A 12,499-nucleotide genomic window follows, 5' to 3' on the forward strand; every position below is an offset into this window, starting at 1 on the left:
AACACACATCCCTCCCAGTCAGCTGGTGTCTTCCTGTCACACAAACACACATCCCTCCGTCACCTGGTGTCTTCCTGTCACACAAACACACATCCCTCCGTCACCTGGTGTCTTCCTGTCACACAAACACACATCCCTCCCAGTCACCTGGTGTCTTCCTGTCACATACAAACACACATCCCTCCCAGTCACCTGGTGTCTTCCTGTCACACAAACACACATCCCTCCCAGTCACCTGGTGTCTTCCTGTCACACAAACACACATCCCTCCCAGTCACCTGGTGTCTTCCTGTCACACACAAACACACATCCCTCCCAGTCACCTGGTGTCTTCCTGTCACATACAAACACACATCCCTCCCAGTCACCTGGTGTCTTCCTGTCACACACAAACACACATCCCTCCGTCACCTGGTGTCTTCCCGGTGATGTCGACCACTTTAACTGTGGCGGTCATCTTGAGCAGGGTCCCCAGGAGCTGCTCCGTCTTCCTGTAGAGAGCCCCTTGGAGAGGCCCCTCAGCAGGGGGAGAGGAGGAAGAGGTGGCCTCTCTCAGGTGTAACTTGGGGACGTGGAGGGGAGGGAGAGAGGCTAACTGGGCTCTCATCTTCTCTGCCTGTAGGAGAGACAAGATACACAGAGAGTTATCAATAGAGACAGGTACAGAGTCGGTTAACTACAGCAAGAAACATACAAATATCAACTACTAATGATAATGTATCCATGACAACTGGACTATTTAACGAACCACATACAACACAGACGGACAGTGATCTGGAATCAAGAAAGAATTGATCCATATTTTCATTAGGACTGAATAGAGAGACGATCAGACTTAAAGTGACAGACCTTGAGTCTGTTGTTCTCGTTCTTCAGGTGTTTGATACCCAGTCTCTGAGCCTCCACCTGCTGACGGAGGAGAGGGGAGTCCACCACCTGCATGGGCCCAGACAGACCCCCTGCTCCTGGGGCAAGAGCGGCTGGAGAGAGGGATGGGGAATAGAGGGGGAAAGAAGGAATTGAGAAATAAAATGAAACCTTGTGAGATAAAAAAGATAAAAGAACAACAAAACACTATAAAAATATTAGGAATATGTATAGTATTAATGACGTGCGAGGTATAAGAGGTGGCGTGTACTAAGGTGCGTGAAGTGAGGGATCAGACGACTCAGGAGCCTCACCTCCGGCGGATCCCGTGACGATGGAGGCGATGCCCGAGGCAGGCGGGGCCCTGAGGCCCTCAATGGTGCTCTTTGATTGGCTGGAGAGACGCTGCTTCAGCTCCGCCTTCTCTGCCTCCAGCTGGTCGATGTCTGCCTGCAGGGCGTCCATGGTCTCCTCAAACTCCCTGTGTGTGTGTGTGTGTGTGTGTGTGTGTGTGTGTGTGTGTGTGTGTGTGTGTGTGTGTGTGTGTGTGTGTGTGTGTGTGGGGAGGGGGGGTTAAACAAAAACAACCCTTAGTCTCACTGGAGATCTGAGGGTTTGACAGGTTTAACAATATGGTGATCGCACCACCTAGCCCTCTGATAGGCTAGAGGAAATCTCACACCTGTCCAATCCTCTTCCGTCTACTCTTTACAGACAGTCCAGAACGCTATAGACTCTGTATTGAATACCTAGGAGACAGTGTTGGACATATGCATATCTTTACTGCACATTCTATAACAATAACGTCCTACTTTCCAAACAGTTCAACCCCCCCCCTCCTGTCTTACTTCTCTTTCTTCTTGAGGAGGGCCAGGGTCTCATCCAGTTTGGTCTGGATCTTCTCCACACGTTCGTCTGCGTCTTTAGTCGACGTGTCCAGCTTCTTCTCCAGGAGACTGAGTCGGACGTGGGCCTCACTCAGCTCCTCTCCCTGGGTATAGAGACAGGAGGGAGGGAGACAGGAGGGAGGTGAGTTGAGAGATGGGTGCATGTGGAGAAAAATGTGTGAATGTGTATAAGAATAAGAGGGACGATAATGACTGTGGTGTGGTATATGTGTGTAAGAACAAAGAGAGAGAGACATGTCCCTACCTTGATCTTAAGTGACTTCTTGAGCTCCTTGATGACAGTGTCTCTGTCTTCCAGTTTGACTCCCAGCCCCTCTGCATCAGTGATCTCTGCCCTGAGGGCTGCTGCACGAGCCTCTACTGGGGGAGCCTGGAGGAGGGAGGGAGGGTGGAGAGAGGTAGAGGTATGGAGGAGAGAGGTATGGAGGAGAGAGGTATGGAGGAGAGAGGTATGGAGGAGAGAGGTATGGAGGAGAGAGGTATGGAGGAGAGAGGTATGGAGGGAGGGATGGAGGAGAGAGGTAGAAGGAGGGATAGAGGTGGAGGGAGGGATAGAGGAGAGAGGTGGAGGGAGTGTGATGGGAGAAACAGGTAAGAGGGGAGAGTGAGAGAATGTCAATGTCATGAAATATACCGTAATTTCCGGACTATAAGCCGCTACTTTTTTCCCAGGCTTTGAACGTCGTGGCTTAAACAATGACGCGGCTAATATATGGATTTTTCCCGCTTTCAATTTTTTTTTCTAAAAAAAAAACATTCTGTGACGTGGTCAGTTTTTTGGCGGCATGAAGCTTTCATTAGACCAATGAAATTGCCGAACGGGTTAAGGTCAAACATCTTTTGTGTTTACTGTTTAGATTAAATCGAGCGCTCTCAAACTTCCCATCATTCTGATTACGGTAGTCATTTTGTCACCCTGATTCCTGGGGGTACAACAAAGTATTTGCAGTCACTCGACATCAGTGTAAATCGTGCATTTAAGGTGGCGCTCCGTGTTCAGTGGGAGGCTTGGATGACAAGTGGGGAGAAATCCTTCACTAAAACGGGCCGCATGCGAAGAGCAACTTATGGTCAAGTCTGCCAGTGGGTCCAGACAGCGTGGAGTATTGTCAAAAAATCCACTATCATCAACGGGTTTCGAAAGGCTGGACTGCTGCGTGTTGAAGACTGCTCAGTGGGGGATTTGCCTCCGGATGAAAGTGACGAGAGCGACAATGAAAACGATCCAATATCGGATGAAGCAATTCTGAGGCTATCCAACTCCGACACCGAAGGAGATGGTTTCAGTGGTTTCAGTGCACAGGAGGAGGAAGATGGTGACCAATGACTTTCTTGGTAGGCTACTGTTTACTGCTAATTTTGTATTTTTTGTTACAAGCCGTGTTTCGTTAAAGCCTATTTATTTTTGTTACAAGCCGTGTTTCGTTAAAGCCTGTTTAAAGTTCATTTGTTTCAATGTACCGGTAGGCACCTGCGGCTTATAGGCATTATTTATGTTCAAAATAATATATATTTTTTAATTCAGTGGGTGCGGCTTATATTCAGGTGCGCTTAATAGTCCGGAAATTACGGTACTAGAGTTTATTTCATGACATGTTCCAGATGTAATAGATAGTTTTGAACGGCTGGTAAAGGAGGAATTCCGTCTCCAGCCATAGCCCCCCCCAGTCTCATACCCCCCAGGGAGAAGGTCCTTTTGTAGTATCTAACTCCAAACTGATACGATGCCTCATCTAATAGAGCTGCTATATGGAGATCTCTATCTGTACCTTTCCCTGTGGTCTCTCAGCATCATACTCTCCCTCCTGCATGGCAGTGGCCATCTTGTTCATGGTGGAGATGACAGCGCTGCAGGACTGACGCAGACACTCATGGGGGTTTAGACCTTGGGACCCATACACCTGGAGAGGGAGGGTTACCAAAGACATGGAGTGAAGAGAGAAAGATGGAGTGAAGAGAGAGAGAGAAAGAGAGAGAGAGAAAGAGAGAGATAGAGGGGAGAGAGAATATTAACAGAGAGGACCAACTCTTCATCAATATACCTAACATATAAGGACATTTGTCATTAATACACTATAGATACAAAAGTATGTGGACACCCCTTCAAATGAGTGGATTTCGCTATTTCAGCCACACCCCTTGCTGACAGGTGTATAAAATCGAGCGCACCGCCATGCAATCTCCATAGACAAACAAACTTTGGCAGTAGAACGGCCTTACTGAAGAGCTCAATGACTTTCAGCGTGGTACTATCATAGGATTCCATATTTCAAACAAGTCAGTTCATCAACCTGCTAGAGCTGACCTTGTCAACTCTAGGTGCTGTTTTTGTGAAGAGGGAACATCTAGGAGCAACAACGACTCAGCTGTGAAGTGGTAGGCCACACAAGCTCACAGAACAGGACCACCGAGTGCTGAAGCAAGTATCGCATAACAATTGTCTGTCTTTGGTTGCAACACTCACTATCGAGTTCCAATCTGCCTCTGGAAGTAACTTCAGCACAATAACTGTTTGTCGGGAGCTTCATGAAATGGGTTTCCATGGCCGAGCAGCCACACAAAGCCTAAGATCGCTTGGCATTGCACATGGTGTTGGCTGGAGTGGTGTAAAGCTCACAGCCATTGGACTCTGGAGCAGTGGAAATGCGTTCTCTGGAGTGATGAATCACGCTTCACCATCTGGCAGTCCAACGGGCAAATCTAAGTTTGACGGATGCCAGGAGAACGCTACCTGCCCCAATGCATAGTGCCAATTAGGCTTGAATGTCGGGAACCCGGTTACTGAGATTTAGCGGCCAAAACTACTCCCTTTTCCTGGGAGAAATAACTGGGAGAAACGAGTAAATTATAATAAATAATTTATATGAACAGCATGATGTGAAATGGAACTGTTAAAACCTCTACAGGATCGGTGTCCCCCCCACAGGACGATTGAGCTAACGTGCGCTAATGTGATTAGCATGACATTGTAAGTAACAAGAACATTTCCCAGTACATAGACATGTCTTATATGGGCAGAAAGCTTTCATTCTTGTTAATCTAACTGCACTGTCCAATTTACAGCAGATATTACAGTGAAAAAATACCATGCTATTGTTTGAGGAGAGTGCAGTTATAAACTGGAAGATGTATCAATAAACCAATTAGGCACATTTGGTCAGACTTCATACAACATTTTGAACATTAATGCAATGGTTTATTGGATCAGTGTAAATCTTTGCACATACACTGCTGCCATCTAGTGGCCAAAATTGCACCTAAACTGCAATAATACATTCTGGCCTTTCTCTTGAATTTAAAAGATGACAAAAAAAATGCATGTTTTCTTCTTTGTATTATATTTTACCAGATCTAATGTGTTATATTCTCCTACATTACTCTCAAATTTCCACAAACTTCAAAGTGTTTCCTTTCAAATGGTATCAAGAATATGCATATCCTTGCTTCAGGGCCTGAGCTACAGGCAGTTAGATTTGGGTATGTCATTTTAGGCGAAAAGAAAGAGTCAGATCCTTACCTACGACCTCTGCATGATGAATCAACGCTCAGGGTGGGGACAGACCATCTCAGTACGGCATGCAGTACACAATGCATGCAGACCTACAGTATCATCTCATCATGTAACTTACTTTCTTGTGACAGGTAGGCCTACATTTGCAGCATAGCCTATGCTACAGTAACAAAGACCGAATAGCGTCTATCTCCATCTGGCTTTTGGGGGTCATCTTGTTTTTTTAAATTGCAGCACTCAAATATCTTTTCTTTAAAATCAGTGCACACGTGAGCACTCTCTCGCAGTCTCTCTCTCTCGCTCCATCAACTCCATTTAAATTACATCCAAAATAGAGAATCCTGTTCTAGATTGACATATAGCCCTCACATACATACATACATACATACATACATACATACATACATACATACATACATACCCTAGTCTACCTCTTTCAGGTAATAAATTCAAGGCAGCATTAGCCTTATATTTAGCTGATTAATGGTGGGTTATGCATAATAAGCTTCTAACTTATAGCCTTGGTTTCTTGCGCAATACACACGCACCTATGCTAAAAAACCCTCCTTAGCTCTTGGAGTCTCATGCGGGAAAAGCTAGACTAGAATAGCTTGTTGGATATAATTTCTTTAGCATTACTTATACCAATAAGCCTATTTTGTTAGTAGATCTCAAGCCTATTGAATATGGTGAAATTACACTGCTTTTATTGATATAAAACATTTGTTACATTAGATATTATTATTTATCTTTTGTAGCTCTTTTTTGCTAAATGTTAATTACAACAGCCAATAGAAAAATCAGTGTGTGTTTAGTTTGAAAGAAGAACGAACGTGTGATGGCAGTAGGCTAGAGCAGTTATTTACTCAGACCCAGAACCAATCAAATCTTCGTGAAGAAAAGTGAAAGCCTTACGCATCTAATTTTAGTCCTATATTATTCAAGGACGTCATTAGAGTGATGAAGGACAACAAAACGTATTTCATTTAACTGTTGAAAGCGAGGAAGGAATGAAGCAACGAGAGAGAGAGAGGAGGTAGGCTTACAACATTAAGGGGAAATATTATGATATACACACACGTCAGCCTACGAATTATACGAATAGGCACAATTATATTTCAAAATTAAAATCAAATTCACTAGCCTGTACTTGTAACTTTGTAGGCCGCATGCGTGGGACCAGAATCGCATGTTCTCTTCTGATTTATCATAGTTTGAATGAAGTCCATAATTCCAGTTCATATAATACATTACAGTAATACAGTCCACCGTCAAAAAGATTAGCCTCCTGGAGCTAGTTTCATTTATTTACTCAAGAGAGCATATATCTATGGGCTTTTCTGTTTTTCTGTCGCGTGTAATGTGCAGTGGCCTATACCCCCCCAACCCCTCTTTTTACGCTGCTGCTACTCTCTGTTTATCATATATGCATGGTCACTTTAACTATACATTCATGTACGCCCCGCAACAAAATGTTCCAATATCTAGTGGAAAGCCTTCCCAGAAGAGTGGAGGCTGTTATAGCAGCAAAGGGGGGGACCAACTCTATATTAACGCCCGTGATTTTGGAATGAGATGTTAGACGAGCAGGTGTCCACATACTTTTGGTCATGTAGTGTACATGTAGCCTATGGTTACTGTATTGTGTGACAGACAGGTCGTCCACATTGATCAAGAAGAATTAGCTCCGGGAGCTAACAAGTGTGTGCCGTATATAGTACCTGTTCAACAGCCTTGAAGGCCACGTCATCCAGTTTTAGAGCGTTGAGCCCCTCCTGCTCCCCGAGAGGGGCGACCATCTGCGCCCCCGCCGCAGCCACCTCCTGTAGCACGGCAACCACCCGCGTCAGCTGACGCCTGCAGTCCGTCAGCGTCTCCGACACCTGCCATTGGTCCACAGAGCTGTCAGTCACACATTCTCACAGAGTGTTTCCACCTCCACAAAGTTGACAGTTGCATTACTGTAGTTTATGAGATAAGTGGAAACACTAGGCTCTGCGCTCCAAATGCCAGCCAATAGTCAAGGCCAGCAGGTGTTGTTAGCATAGGGCTAAGTGTGCCAGGTTACTTGATGGTCACAGCTAACATGTAGCGTTCTATCACATGCAACTACGTCAATGACTTGAAATTGGCTAATGTTCGCATGTATGGACCCACTGGGTTTGTGTTAGGCACAAGACCTACAAAATTTTGTTCATACTGGGGCTACAAAGATACTGTGAAACACTTAACAAGGCCAAGACTCTCCAACTAAACATAAGGCCTAAGCATAGCGCTAGTCACATACCGGAGCCCCAAAAGACAGAGCAGCTGGCACCCCTGGTACATCGGTCCCTGGCATCCTGCGCCTGATCTTCTTACAGAACTGTTTGATGTCACTGCAGAAGGTAAATAACAGAGTTGGAAAATACACCACACACACACACACACACACACACACACACACACACTACCAGTCAACAGTTTGGACACACCTACTCATTCAAGGATTTTTCTTTATTTGTACTATTTTCTACATTGTAGAATGATAGTGAAGACATCAACATTTTTTTATTTTATTTATTTATTTCACCTTTATTTAACCAGGTAGGCAAGTTGAGAACAAGTTCACATTTACAATTGCGACCTGGCGAATTATTAAAATGATTAAACACATGTGGAATCATTTAGCAAAAAAATCTCTATATATTTTATATTTGAGATTCTTCAAAGTAGTCACCCATTACCCTGATGACAGCTAGCCCTACTCTCCACAAATTTCTAGTTAACAAACTATAGTTTTGGCAAGTCGGTAAGAAACATCTACTTTGTGCATGACAAGTCATTTTTCCAACAATTGTTTACAGACAGATTATTTGACTTATAACTCACTGTATCACAATACCAGTGGGTCAGAAATGTACATACACTAAGTTGACTGTGCCTTTAAACAGCTTGGAAAATTTCAGAAAATGATGTCATGGCTTTAGAAGCTTCTGATAGGCTAATTGACATCATTTGACTCAATTGGAGGTGTACCTGTGGATGTATTTCAAGGCCTACCTTCAAACTCAGTGCCTCTTTGCTTGACATCATGAGAAAAATCAAAAGAAATAAGCCAAGACATCAGAAAAACAATTGTAGACCTCCACAAGTCTGGTTCATCCTTGGGAACAATTTCCAAATACCTGAAGGTATCACATTCATCTGTACAAACAATAGTATGCAAGTATAAACACCATGGGACCACGCAGCCATCATACCGCTCAGGAAGGAGACGCGTTCTGTCTCCTAGAGATGAATGTACTTTGGTGAGAAAAGTGCAGATCAATCCCAGAACAGCAGCAAAGGACCTTGTGAAGATTCTGGAGGAAACGGGTACAAAAGTGTCTATATCCATAGTAAAACGAGTCCTATATCAACATAACCTGAAAGGCCGCTCAGCAAGGAAGAAGCCATTACTCCAAAACCGCCATAAAAAAGCCAGACTACAGTTTGCAACTGCACATGGGGACAAAGATCGTACTTTTTGGAGAAATGTCCTCTGGTCTGATGAAACAAAAAAAGAACTGTTTGGCCATAACAACCATCGTTATGTTTGTAGGAAAAAGGGGTAGACTTGCAAGCCGAAGAACACCATCCCAACCGTGAAGCACGGGGGTGGCAGCATCATGTTGTGGGGGTGCTTTGCTGCAGGAGGAACTGGTGCACTTCACAAAATAGATGGCATCATGAGGGAGGAAAATTATATGGATATATTGAAGCAACATCTCAAGACATCAGTCAGGAAGTTAAAGCTTGGTCGCAATTGGGTCTTCCAAATGGACAACAACCCCAAACATACTTCCAAAGTTGTGGCAAAATGGCTTAAGGACAACAAAGGCAATGTATTGGAGTGGCCATCACAAAGCCCTGACCTCAATCCTATAGAAAATGTGTGGGAAGAACTGAAAAAGTGTGTGCGAGCAAGGAGACCTACAAATCTGACTCAGTTACACCAGCTCTGTCAGGAGGAATGGGCCAACACTCACCCAACTTATTGTGGGAAGCTTGTGGAAGTCTACCCGAAATGTTTGACCCAAGTTAAACAATTTAAAGGCAATGCTACCAAATACTAGAGTATGTAAACGTCTGATCCACTGGGAATGTGATGAAAGTAATAAAAGCTGAAATAAATCATTCTCTCTACTATTATTCTGACATTTCACATTCTTTAAATAAAGTGGTTATCCTAACTGACCTAAAACAGGGATTTTTTACTCAGATTAAATGTCAGAAATTGTGCGAAACTGAGTATAAATGCATTTGTCTAAGGTATGTAAACTTCCAACTTCAACTGTATATGCCACCCCATCTGGTTTGTGCTTAGTGGGGCTATCATTTGTTTTTCAACAGGACAATGAGCTAACACACCTCCAGGCTGTCTAAGGGCAATTTGACCAAGAATGATAGTGATGGAGTACTGCATCAGATGACCTTGCCTCTACAATCACCCGACCTCAACCCAATTGAGATGGTTTGGGATGAGTTGGACCGCAGAGTGAAGGAAAAGCAGCCAACAAGTGCTCAGCATATGTGGGAACTCCTTCAAGAGACTGTTGGAAAAGCATTCCAGGTGAAGCTGGTTGAGAGAATGGCAAGAGTGTGCAAAGCTGTCAAAGGCAAAGGGTGGCTACTTTGAAGAATCTCAAATATACAAATCAAAATATATTTTAACACCTTTTTTGGTCACTACATGATTCCATATGTGTTCATTCATAGTTTGTCTTCACTATTATTCTACAATGTAGAAAATAGTAAAAATAAAGAAAACCCTGGAATGAGTATGTGTGTCTAAACTGGTGACTAGTATCATTTATTTCCTTGAGTTCCTTTGACCTTTGAAAATATTTACATAGCCTTGGTTGTTAAATAAACACAGTGAAAATATTTACATAGCCTTGGTTGTTAAATAAACACGCAGTAATTTATTCGACATACAGTAATGATTTTCAAATACAAAACAATTAACATTGTATGTTACTTTTTACAAACACATACGTCGCAAAGGTCTTAAAAGTCTGATTTATAGAATAGAAGAATACACATACAGCCATGTCACCTGTGGAGCGGTTGCCTCAAACATAAGCAGTAACACAAGCATGATAAACTTCCTAGGTTGGAAGAAACCGCTATATCAGGGTATTCAACCAGTACCGTACATGGAAATAATATTATTAAATATAGCTATATCAGACCTGCACGTGGTGTCAAGGTCCTTCAGAAGGATGTTCAGAGCCAGCCCCTCCTGTCCCGGCTGCAGGAAAGCCCTGAGACGCACCACCTCAGCACCGATACAGTCCAACGCACTCTGGATGAACTACACACGGACAAATACAGAGAGACACGGAGAGAGACCGAGAACGAGAGAGAGACAGTCAGTAGTGTAGGAAGGCCCTCAGCCCCCATACAATCCAACACCCTCTGAATGACCTAGAGGTCAGAGATCAAAAGGTCAAATTGAGTTTAGTTAGACAATGTTACTGAACTTTGAAAAGACTAGGGGCCTGTTAGAAATCTTGATTACCTCAAGGGAGGAAAGGAAAGACCTTAACAGGGCCTAGAGAGGTTTACTTTCTTCAGTAAAAGTGTTTTACCTTGATGTGATCAGCCAGCTGCACGGTGCAGTCTTCAGTCTGCTCAGCTAGGTGGATGCTGTACAGTTGCTGCAACATAAAACAGATTGGTACGTCAATCAAGGCCTCACACAATCTGGAGTTTTACTTATTCTTAACAAAATTGATGAGGCTTGTGTTTCATCAGTGTTGAGTTGACAGAGTCGGCACTGTCGAGAGTATAGCGTGTGGGCAAGTGTTTTCGTCTCTCCGTCAGGTGTGCCATCGAGTGCATATGAAGGGTGTGTGTGTGAACCCATGCGTGGTACTAACCTGGTAGTACTTGATGGCCTTGGTGAGAGGCTCCACGTGTACGGTCTCATCCAGCTGGTCTTTGTGCAGCAGGTCAATGAAGAAGTCTAGGGAACGCTCATGGACACTCATCTCTGAGTAGAGAGTCCCCATCTGCATATACACCTGCACACTGCAGCAGTTCAGCGCTCTAGGGGGAGAGAATATTTGATGGATGAAGTAAATGACACTACACTGACAACAGCCACAGGCGAGAGAAAGCAGACTGCTGAATGAGCTGGTACTATCTTTTGAAAGTAACATAGGGTATGTCAGATATACAATACACTTCCTCTTCCTAATTAAGACAAAGTTATTCAGAATCTATAAGATAACTCCTTCATGGTTTTCCTTACTATTTAGTAGTGGCAGAGAGAGACAGACACACTTGGCCTTACTGTTGGTATTTGTGCAGCGTGGCCTGTAGCAGGGTGAGAGAGTAGACCAGTCCTGAGGCGAAGCTGAGCTGTTCTCCAGGTGGTCCTCTCATCTTCACCCCAGTCCTCTCCACGGGGTTACCGTTCAGATCAAACTTCTCCTGGGCCTGCTTACTGATCAACTCAGCCTAGAGGCAGGGGGGGGGGGGGGAAACATACATGTGGCATCTTGAAAACAGACAAATAAACAAGCAGACACACTCCTCGTTAAATGTTGAACCCGTCACTGTCCCATTCTCTCCCTGTACCTTGCAGATGAGTCTTGGTATGAGCAGCAGCACCAGGATACAGTCGTGGTCTCCTCCGTGACGCAGGAAGGAGTCGGGCATGAAGGATGTGAGGAGAGACACCTGTCTGTTGGCCTGGCCCACCTCCATCTTCCTCAGCTCCATCTCTATGGCCTGGAGACACACACATTATTTATCTGCAATAACGTCACACCTGTACATTTAACACTAAAATGCAATGCATGTTTCTCTGGGAACAAAAAGTACATCCGCAGACTGGTATGATGCTCCCAAAGTGTTGAATGGGACAGTTGGACCCCAAGCTGGGTCTTCACCAGAACCTGCTGCTCTGTGTTCCTTACCTTGGCGTAGGCCTTGGTCTCAGCGAACTTGATCTTGAAGTCAAACAGCTCAGCTGGTGGCTGCTGGACCTGCTCTGCGTTGGCATTCTGAGCACTGGTTAGTTCCTTGTTGGCATCCTAGACACACACACACACTTTAGATACAAACAACCAAAAGTAACCACTGTCACCTAACACCTTCCCCATTTTGCTTAAAAGGAATGTGTTCAGGAAGTTATTAAAACCCCAAAGTGTGACAAACAAGTTCACCTTTTCATTGTTTT

General features: G+C 44.2%; 1 protein-coding gene across 10 annotated transcripts in view; it reads right to left on the reverse strand.

The window, feature by feature from the left end:
* The window catches only part of LOC106577911 (dynactin subunit 1), a 35,864-nt gene that overhangs the window by 4,886 nt on the left and 18,479 nt on the right, over positions 1 to 12,499 (reverse strand). For all 10 annotated transcript variants that reach the window (XM_082965274.1, XM_082965273.1, XM_082965271.1 and 7 more), the window contains 14 exons: positions 12,237 to 12,353; positions 11,896 to 12,048; positions 11,609 to 11,775; positions 11,193 to 11,361; positions 10,902 to 10,970; positions 10,503 to 10,624; positions 7,574 to 7,664; positions 7,008 to 7,169; positions 3,545 to 3,676; positions 2,020 to 2,145; positions 1,716 to 1,858; positions 1,182 to 1,348; positions 850 to 980; positions 412 to 616 (listed from right to left, as the gene is read on the reverse strand). In XM_082965274.1, coding sequence (XP_082821400.1) covers positions 412 to 616; positions 850 to 980; positions 1,182 to 1,348; positions 1,716 to 1,858; positions 2,020 to 2,145; positions 3,545 to 3,676; positions 7,008 to 7,169; positions 7,574 to 7,664; positions 10,503 to 10,624; positions 10,902 to 10,970; positions 11,193 to 11,361; positions 11,609 to 11,775; positions 11,896 to 12,048; positions 12,237 to 12,353 — 1,954 coding nt within the window. The remainder of the gene's footprint in view (positions 1 to 411; positions 617 to 849; positions 981 to 1,181; positions 1,349 to 1,715; positions 1,859 to 2,019; positions 2,146 to 3,544; positions 3,677 to 7,007; positions 7,170 to 7,573; positions 7,665 to 10,502; positions 10,625 to 10,901; positions 10,971 to 11,192; positions 11,362 to 11,608; positions 11,776 to 11,895; positions 12,049 to 12,236; positions 12,354 to 12,499) is intronic.

Source organism: Salmo salar, chromosome 18 (assembly GCF_965601325.2).
Source record: "Salmo salar chromosome 18, fSalSal1, whole genome shotgun sequence".
In the NCBI taxonomy this organism is placed as follows: domain Eukaryota; kingdom Metazoa; phylum Chordata; class Actinopteri; order Salmoniformes; family Salmonidae; genus Salmo; species Salmo salar.